At 32.7% G+C, this 20,713-nt stretch overlaps 2 protein-coding genes across 2 annotated transcripts; both read right to left on the bottom strand.

Moving 5' to 3' along the window:
- Positions 1-698: 698 nt before the first annotated feature.
- LOC18613401 (ERD (early-responsive to dehydration stress) family protein) lies at positions 699-9,171 on the bottom strand. The gene is made up of 11 exons (XM_007050614.3): positions 8,858-9,171; positions 8,506-8,655; positions 7,667-7,802; positions 6,485-6,586; positions 6,159-6,275; positions 5,929-6,009; positions 4,278-4,618; positions 3,534-3,779; positions 2,685-3,009; positions 1,639-1,872; positions 699-1,150 (listed from the first exon to the last, which is right to left on the bottom strand). Exons 1-11 carry the CDS (start codon positions 9,169-9,171, stop codon positions 941-943), a joined length of 2,256 nt encoding a protein of 751 aa, XP_007050676.3. The 3' UTR covers positions 699-940.
- Positions 9,172-19,283: 10,112 nt separating this feature from the next.
- On the bottom strand, positions 19,284-20,713 carry EDL3 (EID1-like 3). Its single transcript, XM_007050613.3, has one exon. It carries the CDS (start codon positions 20,634-20,636, stop codon positions 19,746-19,748), a length of 891 nt encoding a protein of 296 aa, XP_007050675.3. The 5' UTR covers positions 20,637-20,713; the 3' UTR covers positions 19,284-19,745.

The raw sequence follows: 20,713 nt of genomic DNA, 5'->3' as shown, positions 1-20,713 counted from the left end.
GAAAGTTAAGAAGAAATTGGGCTTCCCACCGGTCAAGTTTTCTAAATTAAAATTATGAATTTGATTTTTGTATTGTAATTTGTATAAATTAAATTTTTATATTTTCGAAAACCAATTCCAAATGAGGTGTTTTAAGTATACCATACCAAAAAGGTTATGTAATTGATTAAATAATCATTTTATTAAAAAATAATTGAAAGATTACAACAATAATAATATGTTTACTGTGTATAAATATAAAAAATATACAATTGCTATTAATTATTAATATATAATGTTGTGAATGATTTTAAGATCTATATTTGTTCTATGCTATATTACAAAAACAATAAATGTTTATGCGTATTCATTTAAATAATCTACATAAATTATGATAAACAGTATATTTCTTTTATTAGCTATTGAATAACATTTTTAAAAATAATTTTGTTTATAATATAATATAATATTTTCAATGATATTTGTTTTCAAGATTACACTATTATAATGGGAAGAATTTGATAACATGAACATTGATATATTTTTTTTGCAACAGAAAAAATTAATATACATATATAGGTATACATAATATATATATATATATATATTTAAAAAATAAAAAGCATACAAATTATTCCTACCAATGAATGAAAAATCTAAATTTACCACCAAAAAGAAAAAAAGAAGAAAGAAAAATCTAAGAAAGCAATGTCGCTTATGAGAGAGGCATCAAATTTACTAAAGCAAACCTACTTTAAGTTGAAAAGCAGCAGAGTTTTCTCGTGCACCACACAAGCATCATAAATTCTTTCACAACTTAATTCGCGAACGTTTATAAGCAAGCAACGGGGTTTGAAGGATTTTTCTCGCTAAATTCCAATCATGCAATAGGAAAATCTTGTTGTATGTACAAGAAGAAGAAGATAATGACCAAATGCTGATAATGTTTCCTAATGTATCTCTAACTACCAGAAGCAGAACCGGCTTCGGAGTTCTGTTTGCTGGTCCTCTTTGTTGGAACAAGCGGGTTGTCCTCTTCCTCACAAATTAACTGCGGCCTCTCAAAGTCCGTGCCCTTGAAAACTGGATGTATATAAGCATCCTTAAGGTAGGCTTTCAAGTTCAGGTTTGGCTCCGTTGCATGTTCAAGGGTGTCTTTGATCATCGCATCCTGTGTGAAATCAAATGTTGAGGTGTCAGATAAATAATGTCACATGTCCTCACAGCGACAAGGAAGATACATAGTATTTTCCTGCCATTACTAATCAGTTTAGCAAAGATAATCCAAGTACAATTCCATTCTGGCTCCAAAACAATGCCACCTGCTTCCAACATCAGACTGATGTTCCTAAATAGCATAGATTTTCTAGATCTTAACAGGTTACAGTTGCTTCACTCACCTTTATTGAAATTAACTTATAACTAAATCGGATCAAGGGTGATCCTCGAACCTTGATCAACATAAAATGGCTTGACATGGTATATGATGCCACAACCAAACATACAACATCATATCCTTCAAAATTCCAAGGTGCATATGACATTTTAGCAGTATCTTATAAATATATTCCTTTTATTAATGTTTCAGCAAGCATAACTTCTGCAAACTATTTCTTTAAAGCTTCATGAAAATCATACATAATTCAAAGCATTCCTCACCTGCAATGGGAATTTTACAAATGCAGATTCAAAACGGCCCTTGCAGTATCTGTGAAACCAGATGGTCAAAATAGGAAGTGGAAGGAGTGCAATTGTTGATTTATCGATCTTCTTTGTGCTCAGCAATCCCATTAGAAGAAGTTGAGATATTATTAAACCAATAATCAGACGCCGATGCACATCTGGCCAAAATGAGGCTCCACTCTCATATCTTTGATCATACACATTGATAACCTTGCAGCAAGAAACAAGATTGTGAACATAGAACAGGCAAGTTTTTTATACCACAAGATGAGAACATAGATTGAATACTTCGATAGTTATGATCTATGTAGAAGTTGGGGCATTGTTATTAGTACTACTAATGATAGTTAATTATTATTAGCTAGAGGTTTTGTTCTCTCTCTTTGGTCAATCAGTTGTAATTGAACTTGTTGGGAATTTCCCATTTAGTAATTCTCAGTAGCAGGAATTGGCCTGCTTTATTATATGAATGAAGCATTTGAATTATCCCCCCAAAAAGACAAAGATAAGAACATTTCCTAGAAATGACCATAAGAGCAACAAATATTGAATATTTATGCAATATGCTTCATGTAGCCAAAAGAGAGGCTGTCTCATGACCTTCATTGTTACAAAATGACTGACTGATGGAACCATCTTCAATATGGTGCAAAAGAAATTGCACTGTTCTACACTTAAGGGCCAAAATGCAGTCCTACCTCAAAGGGAAGTACTCTTATCTTTATCCTAACATTTAATAGATGCAAGGCCACTGAATCGTAGATGAGGAAATTAGCCCTTGGATTCAGTCCGTTTAACAATTTAATCACTAAGGATACTTTATATATCTCCATAATTAATTGGTCTAGCTGATCAGCATGGCACAACTCAAAAACACTAATATGACATCGGTTGATGGAAGGCTGAAAAAAGTTGTCTACAAATGTTTCCAGCGTTCATTTAATGTATAATGGAATGAAGAGGAGATAATTAAACTTCATGTAGCTTAAACATGCAAGACAATATTTGGTTAGCTAGTGTACCTGATGACGGAATACCAAATAGGCGAAAGCAAAGAAGATGATGATGAAAGGAAGAAGTACAGGTGTGATAGCAGAGTAAACAAGTCCAAGCAAGATATAAAATTGTATCCTTGGTTCAGATGTTGCAAAGTCCAAGCAACCAGGATCCATTGCTTGCTCCCTATCTTGTTCTGTTTTAACTAAAAACGTATTTTTAAGGTGGAAAATGACTAATGGTACTAATCTGAGGATTTCTGCAGCAATCCCCGCCCATCCATCTACCATTACATAAGTAATGAAAAAAGTGGCTTTCATTGGGATGGATACACCAACGGTTTTTGGAATCCTGCATAAGTAACAAAATATCTCTGGTCAATCACACCTCTACATTATCAAGTACGATGAGATAAAATTGCATGATATAAATAGTATGAGAAAGAAAGCTAGGTCTCTGGCGTGCAGGCATGATGGTATGCTAGTCAGCAGAACATCAATCATAAACACTAATCGAGAAAAGCATGCACTGCAAGTGAAAAGAGAATAGAAGTAACTAAAGGGTAAAAAAGATGAAGAAAGTCAGCGGTTCAGCATCAATTAAGAACTTTTAAGGTTGGTATATCTGAGTTCTGGTCGCCAAAACCCGAAAGAACAAATTTATAAGAATATCTACAACAGTAAATTGACAGATTTGAGTTTAGTGCAGGTAGCTACATATTTCTGTCAGAGATATGCACCAATTGTTGCTCTAACATAATTTCTTGATGCAACAACAACCAACAAAATTGTTTCAGAATTCAAACTGCATGTGTATATATTGTAGTATTAACTATGTTAAGCCATCCATTTTACTGGGAAGAGATAGGTACATACTCTGTTGGAGGCTGGTCAAGAAAACTTTTAAGCTGCTGAAATGCTGTTCCTGTGATAATGCTTCCGAGAAATACGTTAACGAGAATGAACAGGTGATATTTCCCAGCCGATCTTCTATCCAAAGATGAGAGTGATGAAAATCCTTCTATTTTGGACATTGTCATAAGAATTATTGGAAGAATAATAAGAAATATCTTCAGTACAATTCCAGGGAGAAAGCCTTGGATGACGGACTTGAAAGACTTCCTGATAAAAAAAAATTTCCAGCGGTTGAAATTTTAGCTACTACAAGTCTCATTATATCATTGCTAGTTGCTAGGTTATAGGGGAAACCTAATGATTATGTATTGACATCGGCTTATGATTAAGATCATTATGGCAATTACACCAAAGAGTAAAGTGTAACTTTTCATCATGGCAAGTCAGAAATTTGGCTATGTTACCAGCTGTGAATTGTGAATAGGAGCAGAAGTAATCTGTGCTACAGTGCTTCAGGTAGGTTCAAGAAAGAAACAGTTTAAAACTTATTTCTATCCATCTGGATTTTATTTTGGTAGTGAAGATGTAGATGCCCATCCCTAGCAAGATCCTGCTTGATAAAATGGCTGGACAAGATGGAGGTATAAAATCGGGATACATGTTGGCAGGTGAAACAGATGACAATGCCTTCTATGGAGGAAAGTACTGAGGACACCAAAAGGAAATGCTTAGTTAATAGAAAGACAACACTGACAAGGAACTTACACTTCTATTAATGGCTTCAAGAAAGGCAACACCTTCTCAATCCCCTCAATGTTGGCTAGAGATTGAACGAAAGCTATAGGAATCATAGAGAAGAAAATAAGAAAAAATAGTGCAACAGCCATTAGCAACCTTCGAATAGAGAGTTCAAAATATGGTATAGCAAGATTATTCCAATAAACATCACGTGGCTCAGGGGCCCATTCTGTCAACCAAATTGTAGGATTACGGCATAGCTGAGTTTGAGCGCAGACAGCTGCCGCCCATCGGGATTTGAATGAAACAAATGCTGCTGGAACTACGGCCTTGGGATCATTTATCACTCTTTCTCTTTCTGCAGCTTCCTACAAAAACGAAATCACACCTTTTCTTATGAGTAACTAAATTACACTCTAAAAGGGAAGAAAAGGGAGGGAAAAATACGATGTTGCCTGTATGGTAAACTATATATCAGTTTTACATTGCCTCCATCCTATCAATTCTTAGTCTTAGTTTGTGGAACGAGGAATCAGAATACAGATCATTACATAATTCATAATGTAGTCTTCTTTAATTCATTCAATTAGTAAGAACAAAATTGGATCAATCGGAACGTGAAATGTTATTTTAAAACATATGTTATTATCTTTTTGTATATATAAACAATGTACTTCAATGTCAAGTATAATAAAAATAATTAATTTTTTTATCAAATAAACAATTAACTTCCTTATTAAATTATAAATGGTTGGAAGCGATTAGGGAATTAGTCTTTTTGGGGAAATAAACTGCTACCCCTAACGCTACCGCCACCCTCCACCAATTCGCTTTGGAAACTCTTAAAAGAACAATTAACAAAACTCTCTAAAGATTAACTTAACTAATTGCACGATTTCTCTTCTCTAGGTACTTTTGTTTTGGGTTGATAGTTATCTCTGATTTACTTATTCATCATTAACCTCACCACTTTCTTCAGATAAATCTCTTCTTTCTAAGCAAATGCATGCCCCGATTGGTCAATACTAAACAGACTTCAAAGAAATTCTTAAAAGCCTTGAAGGATCCTTCACTTGAAGGTGTGGTTGAGGGTCAAAACTCAAAAAGACTCAACCAGTTGAGATAATTCCAGATTCTAGATAGGAGCAAGGAGCAAACGTTTCCAATTCTTCTTTCAACTTCGTTGTCTTCTATTCCAGGTTAAGATTATTTCTATCCTTATTCTATCTCTGCTCTTCTACAATCCTCGATGGGGATCGCGCGATCCAATTCGGAAATCATAGGGGGTGCACCGAATTATTTTAACTCTCTAACCTTGATTGAATAGGATGATTGAAGGTAAAAGCTTTTTTTTCATGTGTCAATATATGTGTGCTTGGAAGGGTCATGTGGGGGAGAGTGTGCTTATTAACCAAGAGATACAACGTAGCAATAGCCGATGGATAGACACTTCATTGAATCTTTAATCATCTAAACATTGCCTCACCGCATGACAATTTCATCGCTAGGGACTCATGTTAACACTGTTAAATTTTTGTCCCATTATGCCAAGAATGATGATGCCAGAAACAGAGATAGTTATAATTGTTGAAGTAAGAAGAGCAGGTACAAAGCATAGCTAGAAACAACATATGAAATGAAAAAGAAAAAATCCTTAGTACAGTGCGTTGAAACTTACTGCTTCACTCAACTTCTGAATCTCGGAAGAGTAATAATCGATTGCATCAACTTTAGAGCCCAAAAGACCGCAGAAACCTGTCTATAATAATACGAAATTTGGATAATGAACTAGACTGCTGAAAATCAACATGGAGCAGTAAATGAAATTTTCTGTACGCATTAAACAAACTATTCCACTAAAGGAACATGGAGCCAAATATATGTCGATAGTTCATGCAAAGATATTACCTTTTTGGTCGGCCTCTTTGAAGTTCTCTCATACTTATTATGGTAGTAAGTATACCAATTTTGTAAACTCGTCTTCTTTGCAACCAATGTTGCAAGCTTATTTGCATTATATACAACCTATCAAAGTTACGTAGTAAAGCAATAATATGTTTTAGAAATTTATGTCACTGCAAACAGAAATATAATACATTGTAGACACCAGCAGTTCCTAAAATTCCAACTTATTATTGTAAATTTCCCTGTTTAGTACCACCTATTTTCCTTCTTTCATGCACTAGTGCTTCTTAGAATTATCATAGTATACACAACTTGTTAAGGAAACACACCTGATGAGTAAGATAATGATCAGGGTGATTTACGCAAAAAAAATGTTCGACATGCTCACTAACTGATTCATCAGGATCAGGAGGAACATTTCTTACAAGAACCTGCAAAACATATAACAGAAAGAAAAATTATATTTAAGCAGCAAATCTGGGATGAGTCAAAAATTTTCTAGCAGGCATGCACATGTATGTTGATTGTTTCAAACATGACATCAGCTACATCTAACTGCCAGAACTGCCCTCTATCTGACACAAACAGCATACGTCCTTTTGATTCTATGAACTTTAAGTAGAACAAGTCCTCAACGAGACCAGAATGGTATAATTTAGGACCTGCAGTTTGGCTCTCAACGTTGAATCTTAGGCATCAGAGGATGTGGTTTATCGAATGGGAGAGGGGTACTTCCCTCATGTAGCCCAAGGTTCAGTGAGCATCCCTAAGTACCCAAAAAAACATTTTCAATTACCCAAGCAATGATACAAGGAAAGTACCTAAATAATTACATAGACAAACGATCCAGCAACACCAAATAGCTGAGGGACGAGAAAAGAGGGGGAAAAACCTCAAATATGAGTACCAAATTTATTAGATAGTTCATGTAAAAAACCACAGCCTGATCAATAGCAATAGCAGTTAACCAGGTATATGATAGTTCACATTATACAAGATGGATGTCTTTACCTATGTGCTAAAATAATATTAAGTAAACTTTCTCCATTTTCATTGCATGATTTTTGTATGTATATGTAAAAAAGCGTAACTTTACATCTGAGATCTGATTAGATATTAATGTGTGATTGTTATAGTCAGAGACGTCTGCATGTCTCTGAAATTTTTCATCAAAATGGAAAAAAAAAAATCTTAACCTGCAATTAATGAGAACCAAATACCATTTAAAGATGATTGGAACTTTTAACAACAGCCTTTTGAAGCTATGGCTAGTTATCCACTCCAATTATTTGTAATGTTTAACTTAGATATATGGTGCCAGTATTTGGATATTATGTATGTAGTTGATTCTTTTTTTTTTTTCCTTGGTAGTCAGAAATTCTAGTGCATTCAATAAATCAACCCATATAAGATAGTCAACAGTTGTAAATAGATTAGATTTCCAAAAGAAAGAGTCATATGTGCATAACAACAATAAAGGCATTAAGCACTGAACAGAGCCAAAAACTCACTGTGAATTGATCAGGACGACGATTTTCAGATGCTAGAAATCGCAACCTCATAGCAGCTACCGCTTTGTATTCTGTAAATAGCACATAAAACGTCCAAAGGGTGAACACATAGGACATAGTGATATGTGCCCACAACCTGAAAAGGGCAAGTTTAGACTTTCTCCAAACTGAGATATGAAACAGATAATTTTATTTGAGTTGCAACTTTTTAATATACAATAATACTCTGGTTTGTGCAAAAGCTGAAAAGCAGAAGAGACAAGGTAATATATTATTTAGGTGAGAGTCCGAAAACTGGATTTTTATCTCTAACATGCCCCCTCATGCACATATGACTCTTTCTTTTAGTCATTTATAAAATTGCGTCAGAGGCTTGAACAATTTAACCCAAAAATGATAGAATGATGGCGGTAAGAGTTTGCCTTGTACTGATATTAGAATGATGGCACCAGAGGTTTGAACCATTCAACCCAAGAATGTAAGTAATTACATGAGGACTATGAGAATAGGTAGCAACAAACCAAAATAGTGTAAAAATCAGATTTCAGAACACTTGAAAATTTGTGTACAATAACTTAGTATTTAGTATAGTTTGCAACCCACTCCATCAGTGCTGCGTATCTATAAGCACAGCTATTGAAATGGTAAATACCTGTCTCACATTCATCTTTGAGCAAAAATTACATCACTAGTATTATAGGGAAGTTGATTGTAGGTGTCGTACAAGTATAAATCAAACTGAGACTCCTATCTTTGCCAATTTTGTAAATTCCCGATGGAAGCCAGATTATTGCATTGGATAAGAAAAGAGTGAAAGAAGAAAAAAGGCTGTTCCTGACCTTTTTGATCCATCTGGAATATTTGATATTGAGAGCTTGTCAATATCGCTGAACGTTAAATTCTTAATATGCTCCAATGTCCCCCCTGTCCAATTGACAGGGACCAAAACCGAGAAAGCCAGTACAGCTAAGGGGACAGTTATTTTCAAGCTGCACATAAATGTGGTCACATTAGACTGCTATATCATAGCAAACAACAGTATGAAACTGTAAGAACTGCACTAACTCTAACATAATAATTCTGGAGTGTAAAGTAAAATCATGCATTTGATACTCGAAAAAGAAACACTTTTCTTCCGAAAGCAAAATGCAAATAGCAAAATAACAATCGAACGGGTATTTAAAAACTGACCCAAGAAGGTAAATTCGGATATAGACAACAGAGTCAAGTCCAGCATGATCAATGAGCTCAGGTTCCGGCATTCTCAAAGCTGCAGGCATCCAATTCAAGAACTTTATGTATGTCCTCCAATCTAAGTTGACAAATTTGCTTACAAATGCTCCAGATCGTGTAGGGCTGCTTCTTATCCCCTTACGGTACCATTTCGGGAAGAAAACCCTATCATTGATCGGTTGAAGCCTCAATATCGCAAAAGCCACGAGGAATGCAAATGCAGAGAGAAGATTAATGGCAGCTGAGACAGTAATGTCTTGAAGAGTCGCCATTTCCTTCCTTATACCCTAACCAAAATTCATAAAAATGTTAGGTACCATCTAAAAGATTTGGAAATAATGAGAAAACAGAGGAAGCAACTGACCTGACAATGGCGTGGATTTTTTGAATTGAACCTTCGATGGAAAACTGAATCGAGGAAACTCAGCAATGAACAAAATTGGATTTGATCGTCTTCGCAGACGGAGGTGAAATTAGGTGGGGTTTTCTCCTTCCTCTTTTTTTGTTGTCTTTCTTGTTGGCTTTTCTTGAGATCGGAGAGTTTTGAGAGAGAGAGAAACGGAAGAGTGCAAGTGATATGGCGGCAAAAAGCACGGAACCAGTTTTGGTGTCGTTACAACTCACATCAACTCCCAAAGCCAAATATTTGAAAATTTCTACCATTATGACAGAATTGCCCATTTGACACTTTGACCATTTTTTGACATTTTAAGACCTTCCACATTAAATTCATAATTGATTTTCAATTTAAGCTAATACCATCAAATACATTTTTTCCCATTATAATTGATTGTGCATTTTGTTTTCTATCACAAATTATATTATTTTGTTTATTTTCTTTCCTTACTTTTGAAACATTACTTTAATGTTAATATTAATTTCTTTTCTTTTCTTGCACTAATTACTTTTGTGTGCGTTTGCTTGCAAGATAATCAGAGGCAACTGGCAAGCATAGCAGAATAAGATATGGGTGCGTTAATGGCTAGATTGATATGGTTCAAGCATGCAAATTAAAATCGATTAAAGATATTATTAATATCCAAATGTCTAGTTTTAGTAGGTTTAGCACTTGCCAAAATTGGAGATATTGCCGAAATCTGGTTATCATAAAATTCCTCATTATTTACTAAAATACAGTACATTACATTGATTTCAACAATAAAAACTTCAAAACCAAAATAATCCATTCAGATTTCAAGTTAAAAGAAGAAAAAAAAAAAAGGAGGAGGAGGAGGAAGAGACCAATGGTTATGTATTCGGTTTAGAATAGAATGGGAAATAGATTCGACTATTTTGTTGAAGGAAAAAGGATACTAGCAAATCAAATTTTTTTACTTTACCAAGCAAATGGTAAAATAAAATTACATTACTTTTAAACGATAATGTGATTATACTATATTATTATATTATATTGATTTTTTCTCTTACTTAATTAGCTTTAATCAAAATTATTGGAGTATTTGAAAATTTATGGTACCTATACATATTCGTATAGCATCAAACCTTATAAGAAGGAAGTGTGGAACTATCTCTTCTAATCCACCAACAGTTACATATAGCCTCATTAGAATCCTTACAACAGAATTGACAATAAAAACAGGGAAACGCTTTCCTTTTTGGAGTTCAAATTTTCGTAAATAAAACAAATTGGGGAAAAAAATTATGGTTATAATAATGGCCTTCTCTCGGTTCATCTAAAATTATATATTGAATACACATTGTTACGTTTAATTCTTCTCTACACCGAATCTGATTATTTTTTTCTTAGAACCTCAAACAACAGCAATTTTCCCGAAACAAAGCATGGAATAATCTTACCTGTAGATCACGAGATTGAGGCATTCAATAAGATTATTATCATTATTTTAGTTACTAGCAGCATCCACATCTCTCAATTTGTATCTTTCGATTAGCTTAAGTAAGACTACAGTACTTCCTTCTCATTTGCTTTAATATAAGTAATGCTCTTACTTGGTCAACGTATAGGAACACCCACATCCTTTCTCAATTAAATTTAAGTTTATTCTGGCCTTCTCAAATTCTTCTCTACTTAGCATTTCTCTGACTTGTTTTGCCATCTCTCTGGTTATTCTCTACATTTTATTCATCAAACCCTCCCGAGGGACTATTCTAATCTTTCTCTTTATTGTCTCTCAATATATCTGTTTTACTTGTTTGTAACCCTACTTCTCTCTCTATCACAAAAAAGTAAAAAATCCCTCAACATTAAGCTTAGCAAAAAATACAAGCTTCATGAACATATTTGTCCAAGTGCATTAACAAAGGAAGTTGAAATCCTCCATCGTCTTCATTTTTTGTTACTGGGAAATTCTTGATGCTTTTAAGTTGCAATCACTCTTTTTAATGGATGTTTGAAAGTTAAACCACTTTTTTATTGTCTACTAAATACTTGTTTGGTTCGATTTTTTTTTTTTTCAGTTTATCTATATTTTAAAAATAGAAGTTAGATCAAATAAGATTTTGAGAAGTTTAAAAAAAATTGTTCTTTTTAAGAGTTTGTTTGGCATTGATAATAGCTTTTAAAATTAAGCTAAAACTGTTAGATAAGCTGTTTTGAAAAATTAATTATATAAGCTTTAATTTTAGTTAAAATTACCATAAATAGTATTCATGCCATCTTCAATTACTTAATAAATCAAAACGGATATAATTTCAAATATTAAAATAAAAAAATCCATAAAAAACATAATAACTCTTAAACTTATATAATGATAATAGTATTAATTTTTTTTGTGAATAAGAGACAATTTAAAGTTTTTAAATGCAGCTTTAAGTTTTATGTATTTTTTTCTCTTAATTTTTATAAGAGCAAAAAAAAAATTTAATTTTGTTGTTCTATTGCTAGTTTTGTTTTTTAATAGTCTTTGTAGAAAGATGGAAATTTCGATTTTGTGTTGGATAAAGGTGATTTGCGAAAGGAGAAAGAGTAGAGGGCGAATGATTGAGAGAGAAGGATATTTATTGAAAAGTTGATGTATTTTTTTCAAAAAACAATTAAGAGAAAGCTTTTCTCTGTAATTTTTCTTTAAGGTTTTTTTTTATTTTGTTCTTTAAAAAAAATTATTCTTTTTAAAAAACTTCTCAAAAATCCCATTTAGCTTGGCTTCTAAGTGCATGTTTGGCTTAATTTTTTTTCACCTTATCTACCTCTTAAAAGCAGAAGCCAGGCCAAACATGATTTTTTGATAAGCTCTTAAAAAAAATAGTTTTTTTTTTAAGAACATGTTATGAATATTTTTGTGAATATCCATTTATTCTATCTATATCTAGATTTGATGTAAATTAGATTGGATTAGGATTTAATTCATCTAATCTCTAAGTGTTATCTTCATCTTGTAAATTCTATCAAGATAAGGAGGTTATTTGCCTATAAATAGGCCCCCTCAGTTTATTTGTAAACACACATTTCAATAAGATCTCTTTTCTCCCCTTAAATATTTTCTTTCTTTTCTTTAATTGTTCTTTCAATTATCTTTATTTGTTCTTTTAAGTTATTTTTCATAACACGTTATCAGCAGATTCTCTAATCTCTCACACTTAAACTTCACAAAGTTGAAGTTCAATTTTTCTTTAGGTGATTTTTGTTTCTTATCACTTCAGTGTTTTGCCCAAATTTTACCAATATATAATAAGTCAATCTTTAATTTTATATTAATTATTTTTTCATCAGTCAATTTATTGTTTTGCCTGCCAATTACGTTATATTGTGTAATACTAACATTTACGTTTTTCTTTTAAGCTATCGCAATGTCAAATCTTACAAAGCTTGAATTTGTGGCTCTTGATATTACTAGCAAGAACTATCTATCTTGGATTCTAGATACTGAAATCCATTTAGATGCTATGGGTCTTGGAGACACAATCAAAGAATAAAATAAAGCATTCAATCAGGATAATACAAAAGCAATTATTTTCCTTCGCCACCATCTTCATGAAGGATTAAAATTTGAGTATCTTACAATAAAAGATCCAGTCAATCTTTGGAAAAGTTTAAAAGAGAGATATGACCACCAGAAAACAATAATTCTACCAAAAGCTCATTATGATTGGATGCATCCGTGATTGCAAGATTTTAAAACTGTAAGTGAGTATAACTCAACATTATACAAAATTAGTTCTAAACTAAAATTGTGTAGAGAAAAGGTGACTGATGTTGATTTGTTAGAAAAAACATTATCTACTTTTCATGCCTCAAACGTACTCTTGCAACAGCAATATCGTGAAAAAGGCTTTAAGAAATACTCTGAACTGATTTCATGTCTCCTTGTGGCTGAAAAAAATAACAACCTATTGATGAAAAATCATGAATCTTGACCAACTAGTTCTGCTTCATTCCCTGAAGTGAATGCGACATCATTTAGAAATTCTGGCCGTGGTCGTGGTCGTAATCATGAATGTGGAAAAGGTCGTCATAATTATCACAGTCGTGGTGGTTACACAAATTATTATTCTGATAATAAGAATACCCACTAGAAGTGAATGAATAGTGAAGAGATACATGAAAAAGATAAAGGTGGACAAAGTAAAAGGAATACAGAAAATGTTTGTTATCGATGTGGCATGAAAGGCCATTGGTCACGTACTTGTCATACACCAAAGCATCTTGTTGAACTTTATCAAGCATCACTAAAAGATAAAGAAAAAAATATCGAAACAAATTTTGTTGAAGATGATAGCCAAGTTGATATAACACACTTGGATGTTGCTGATTTTTTTGCCCACCCTAAATGACGAATTGATCATTTGATTGGTGATGAAAATCCCAATAATGAAATTTCTTAAATTATTTGTTGATGTGTTTTAGTACAACTCTATTAAGAACATGGTATGTTTAGTATAATTCTATTAAGAAGTTAATGTGTTTTAATATGTCTATTAGGAAATTTTTTTTTTTGTAACAAAGTTTATATTTAATGTTTTCTTATATAAGTTTCTTACTATATATATTTTATTTTCTTGAAGAAAATATGGATATTCATCTAGTTAGATCCAAAATCAATGATGAAGATATTTGTCTAATAGATAGTGCTACAACGCACACTATATTTAAAGACAAGAAATATTTTTCCCACTTGATAATAGAAGAAGCTAATGATAATACAATATCTGGTAGTACAAGATTAATTGAAGGCTCTGGAAGAGCCAATATTTCACTACCTGGAGAAACAAAGTTCATAATAAAATATGCATTATTTTCTATAAGGTCTCAAAGAAACTTATTAAGTTTTAAAGATATTCGTTTGAATGGATATCATATTGAGACAACAAATGAAAGAGGCACTGAATATCTTCATATTACATCTATTATATTGGGTAAAATATGTGTATTGGAAAAATTACCTGCTTTGTCTTCTGGAATGTACTACACAAAAATTAAAATGATTGAAACTTATATAAACCAGAAGTTTACTGATAATTTTAATGTTTGGCATGACCGATTAGGCCATCCCGGATCAATAATGATGCGAAAAATTGTTGAAAATTCATGTGATCATTCATTAAAAAATCATAAGATTTTTCAATCTAATGAATTCTTATGTGTTGCATGCTCTCAAGGTAAATTAATTATTAGACCATCACCAGCAAAAGATGGGATTAAATCCCCTATGTTTTTGGAATGTATTCAGGGTGATATATGTGGACCCATACATCCATCATATGGACCATTCAGATATTTTATGGTTTTAATTGATGCATAAACAAGATGGTCACATGTGTGCTTGTTATCAACTTGCAATTTGGCATTTACAAGATTACTTGCACCAATAATTCGTCTACGAGCACATTTTTCTGATTATGCAATCAAAACAATTCTTCTTGACAATGCTGATGAATTTACGTCTCAACCTTTTAATGAATATTGCATGTCTATTGGAATAAATGTTGAACAATCTGTTAGTCATGCTCATACACAAAATGGTCTAACAGAATCGTTTATCAAACACCTTAAACTGATTGCAAGGCCATTACTTATTAAATTCAAACTCTCAATTTCTGCTTGGGGACATGCCATTTTGCATGCAGCAACACTTGTACGCATCAGGCCAACAAGTTATCATAAATTATCCCCTATACAATTGGTTTATGGTCAGGAACCAAATATTTTTCATATAAGAATTTTTGGATGTGCGGTATATGTTCCAATTACTCCACCACAACAAACAAAGATGGGTCCTCAAAGGAGGTTAGGAATATATGTTGGATATGAATCTCCATCTATAATTAAATATCTAGAACCCTCAACAGGAGATTTATTTACTGAAGGTTTGCTGATTGTCATTTTGATGAAACAATTTTTCCAACATTAAGGGAAGAAAATAAGAAGCTGGAAAAGGAAATATCTTGGAATATATTATCATTATCTAGTTTTGATCATTGTACAAATCAACGTGAACAAGAAGTTCAAAAGATAATTCATTTGCAAAATATAGCAAATTAGTTGTCAGACGCATTTACTGACCTACAAAGAGTAATTAAATCTCACATACCAGCTGCAAATGCTCCAATCAAAATTGATATAGGACAATCTGTTATTGCTAATGAGTCTAAGACACGCCAGAAGTGTGGAAGACCAATTGGTTCCAAAGATAAAAATCCTCGAAAAAGAAAATGAGCAAATATTCAAGATAGTCAAGAAGAGGAAACAAAAACTCCAGAAGAGACCCTTGACATAATTTCAAAAGAAATTCAGGTACCTGAAATTAGTGAAAATGAAGATATCTCAATAAATGATGTCATGACGGGGAAAAAGATGAAACCGAAATGAAATAAACGTCGATGATATTTTTACATATAATGTAGCGCTTAATATTATGAAAGAAAATGAGGATCTTGAACCTACATCTATTGAAGAATGTACATATAGAAATGATTGGCCAATGTGGAAAGAAGCAATCAAAATGGAATTAATTCACTTGCAAAATGTGAAGTTTTTTGACTTGTAGTCCGTACGCCAAATGGGGTAAAATCAGTGGGATATAAATGGGTATTTGTGCAGAAACGAAATGAGAAAGATGAGATTGTGAGATATAAAGCACGGTTTGTCGCACAAGATTTTATCCAAAAGCCTGGTATTGATTATGAAAAGACATATTCTCCTATAGTGGATGCAATTACATTTTGATATTTAATTAGTCTGGCAATACATGAAAAGCTTGAAATGCATTTGATGGATGTAGTTACAGCCTATTTATATGGCTCACTTGAAAATGATATCTATATGAAAGTCCTTGAAGGATTTAAATTGCTTAAAGCACAAAATTTGAAATCCCGAAAGATTTATTCGATCAAATTAAATAAATCTTTATACAGATTAAAACAATCCAAACGCATATGGTATAATCGCCTTAGTGAATATTTGTAGAAAGAAGGCTATAAAAATGATCCAATATGCCCATGTGTTTTTATAAAAAGATTTAGATCTGAATTTGTGATAATTGCTGTTTATGTTGATGATCTAAATATTATTGGAACTCTTGAAGAGTTATCAAAAGCCATGGATTATTTAAAGAAAGAATTTGATATGAAAGACCTTGGAAAAATAAAATTTTGTTTGGGTCTTCAGATTGAATACTTGACAAATGAAATTTTTGTCCATCAATCTAATTATATAACGAAAGTGCTAAAACGATTTTATATAGACAAAGCACATCCATTGAGTTCACCAATCGTTGTAAGATCATTATATGTGAAAAAAAACTCATTCCAACCTCGTGAGGATAATGAAGAACTTCTTCGTCCTAAAGTACCATATCTTAGTGCAATTGGAGCATTATTGTATTTTGTTAGCAATACACGACCTGATATTTCATTTGCTGTGAATTTATTAGCAAGATATAGTTCTTCTCCAACTCGAAGGCATTGGAATGAAATTAAACATATATTTTCTTCGAGGAACAATGGATATGGGCTTATATTATTCAAATGCATTAAAATCAGATTTAATTGGTTATGCAGATGCAAGATATTAATCATATCCACATAAAGCTCGATCCCAGACAGGTTACTTATTCACAAATGGAGGTACGGCTATTTCATGGCGTTCTGTAAAGCAAACTATAGTTGCTACTTCTTCTAACCATGTAGAAATTTTAGCAATTCATGAGACAAGTCGTGAATGTGTCTGGTTAAGATCTGTAACTTAATATATTTAAGAAATGTGTGGTTTGTCAACCAAGAAAGAAATTCCAACAATATTATACGAGGATAATACTGCTTGCATAACACAGTTAAAGAAAGTATACATTAAAAGCGATTAAATAAAATATATTTCGTCAAAATTCTTCTTCACTCATGACCTTTAAGAAAATGGTGATATTAGTGTTCAACAAATTTGTTCAAGTGACAATCTAACAGATTTGTTTACTAAAACCCTTCCTGCTGCAACATTCGAAAAGTTGGTACAAAAGATTGGGATGTGCCGTTTTAAAGATCTTAAATAATGCAGTTGTTAATGGGGAGTAAAATACGCATTATACTCTTTTTCTTTATCAAAGTTTTTTCCACTGGGTTTTTCTTGGTACGGTTTTTAATGAGGCAATATTTCATAAGCGTATTCTTGAAAAGAATTATGTACTCTCTTTCCTTTATTCGGATTTTTTCCCATGAGGTTTTTTTCTTATAAGGTTTTAACGAGGCATATTCTTAATACAATGGATATTCAAGGGGGAGTGTTATGAATATTTTTGTGAATATCCATTTATTCTATCTATATCTAGATTTGATGTAAATTAGATTGGATTAGGATTTAATCCATCTAATCTCTAAGTGCTATCTTTATATTGTAAATTCTATCAAGATAAGGGGGTTATTTACCTATAAATAGGTCCTCTCAGTTCATTTGTAAACACACACTTTAATAAAATCTCTTTTCTCCCTCCTAAATACTTTTTTTTCTTTTCTTTAATTGTTCTTTCAATTATCTTTATTTGTTCTTTTAAGTTATTTTTCATAATAGAATAAAATTTTTAAAAAAAGAGCTTAAAAAAATTTCTTTTCTTCTTTTAAAAATACATTAATTTTCAAGAAATACCCATCTCTCAATTAATCTCTCTCTCTTCTCCTTCCCTCTACAAATTACCATTCTTTAATGTAAATCACGATTTTCCTCTTTTCTAATTCTCTCTACAAAAACTAATAAAAAACAAAAGACCCAACAACAGAATATCAAAATCTACAATTTTTTTGTTCTTACAAAGATTGAGAGAAAAAAAAATCTAAAATTCAAAACTGCATTCAAATACTATTTAAAGATTTTCTCTCTTTTTCACCAAAAAGGATTTTAATATTAAATACATCATTTTCTCTTTTTTCTTCTTTTTTGGGAATTGAAGCATCATGATCCGATTGCTTGTTAGATCAATAAAAATCTAATACTATTGCTACTATACAAGTTTGAAAATTATTTCTTTTTTATATTAATTTTTTCGATTTTAACATCTGAAATTATATACAAACTTGAAGCATTACATTATAACTTATTAGGTGATTGAAGATAGCATGAATACCCTTTAGGGTAATTTTAATCGAAATTAAAGCTTATATAATTTTTTTTATTAAACAGTTTTAGCTTAATTTTAAAAGTTATTATTTTTCATAAAAGTTTAATATTAACTTTTAAGCTAAAAAAAAGTTAGGCCAATCAGTCTCTAAGAGATATATAAGTTAAAAAAAAAATCAGATCAAACAAATCTAAAGAAAAAGAGCTTAAAAAAAAACCCTAAAGGAGCTTTCTTTTCTTTTTTCTTAAAAATACATAAGCTTTTTAAGAGAATTTTTATTTTTTTTTCAAAAATGTCCTCATCTATTGAATATAATTTCAATATTACCCTCTCAAAAAATACCCATCCTCTCTCAATCGGTTATTTGTGGAATTTTTTTATTGTTAATTATAAATTTTCTATTATATAAAAATATTTTTTATATTTTCAAAATTTTATTTTAAATAGAAAAAAAATAAAATTAACTTCTTTTCCCATTGTTAACAAAAAAATTCATGATTAATAGAAAATTATTTATTAAATATCTTTATGGTAATTTTACTAAGATTAACACTTATATAAATTATTTTACCTAACAATTTATTTTTAAAAATAACTTATAAAAGTAAATTTACTTTTAATTTAATTTTAAAATTTATTATTTTTTAAAAATTTTTTAATAATTTTTAAATTAAAAAAACATGATAAACAGGCTCTAACTCTACTCGAAAATGTGAAACTAAAAAATCTAAAAGGGTTGGTATATTATATGTAATAATAATATTGGATCATGTGGTCACGTGGTCGTGATTTAAACCGAAAGTTGCAAAATTTCCAATTGTGATGTCCAAAAAGGAAATAGAAGAGGAAATAAAGGAGAAGAATTATGAAATAGTAGTTTATTACAATAGCATTATTACATGAAATGAGTACAACAAGAAAGTGATGACCCGACCAATGCAACAAGAAGGGTGAAATGAAGATAACAAAGGCACATGCAAACAAATGGATTTCACATGCAATGAAAGCAACCAATAGCTCATAGAAAATTATCCCAAGTCTCCCAAGCCGCCGTTCCTACCATACATTTCATAGAAAATTCTTCTCTCATGAAAATCCACGTCAGCATTAGTTTTCATTTCTCAAGCCCAAGAAAATCAGTTTCTATCAACAGGTGGAGCCTTCAGGCCAGCCCATAGCTCTGGCACCCAATCTCTTCTCGACACGTCATAGTTAAAAGAAAAGACAGAGACCCAACCTGATCCACTTGCATACTAAGCCAATCCGTTCTTTCGTAAATACGCTGAGTAATCATAATTTGTCTGTACTTACAACACGTTTAGCAATTAATTGATGGGCTCATCTCCTAAAACATCTTCCCCCAACGAGCTCGTGCTTCCATTTGTCACTGTCTGATGGTTATATGCTTTCCCGTCGATCTCTTCACTTCCATCATCATCATCATCACCATCACCATCCTCCTCCTGGTCACAAACTTCTTCATCAGACGACAAAGGCACGAGCCAGCAAGTCCCATGCAAGTGCCCGTTCACACAAACAAAATACTCCAACCTACCGTCACGTGACCCGAGTCGCCTAGCCGCGCTCTTGGGGACGAGCCGAGCCGTCGTCATGCTCCACACGCGCGTGCCACAATAAGGGCATCTCACTCTCTCTTCAAACGCCACTTGTCGTCTAATCAAGCAAGCTCTCGTCTTGGACCTCATAAATCCCCGAAATACCCCACGATAAATCCCCAAATCATCTTCTTTATCCCCCATTGGATGCTCGCACGGGTCACTTACAAACAACAAATCACCCCGACACTTCTTGGTCAAGAAGCTCCGACCCGAGGTCTTCGAAAATCGAGAAGCTATCGCGAAGTGACTCGGAGACGGCCCACTCAGCTTGAAATGGCGAGTTGACTCACAACCGCAGCAGTAGAACATGAGCTTTGCGAGAGAGTCCCACCCGCCACCTATTCTTCCATTGGGCGCACCATTAGCCAATGTTGCTACCATGCGCGGTGCGCGATACACGCAGAGCTTTCGCCACAGTAAGCGCTTCGCTGTAGCTCGAAGCTTGCGGTTCACCGAGGCAGTTAAGCAAATGACCTGCAAATCCCATTTTATGGACTCAAGGACGAGGAGGAGTATACGCTCATCAAGGAACCCCGAGTCATCCGAGTCGGAGTCCTGACTCGGTGGGTTGAGTCTGCGTCTCTGGGTGGAACTCATTTTTTGGGAGAACACAAACACGGGACAGCGATGGTAATTAAAAGAACCTAAATACCAGTGTCCGGAACTCAATTGAA

This window comes from Theobroma cacao, chromosome 1, assembly GCF_053813885.1.
Source record: "Theobroma cacao isolate CCN51 chromosome 1, ASM5381388v1, whole genome shotgun sequence".
Classification (NCBI taxonomy): domain Eukaryota; kingdom Viridiplantae; phylum Streptophyta; class Magnoliopsida; order Malvales; family Malvaceae; genus Theobroma; species Theobroma cacao.
This window is presented reverse-complemented; position numbering and strand designations above follow the sequence as displayed.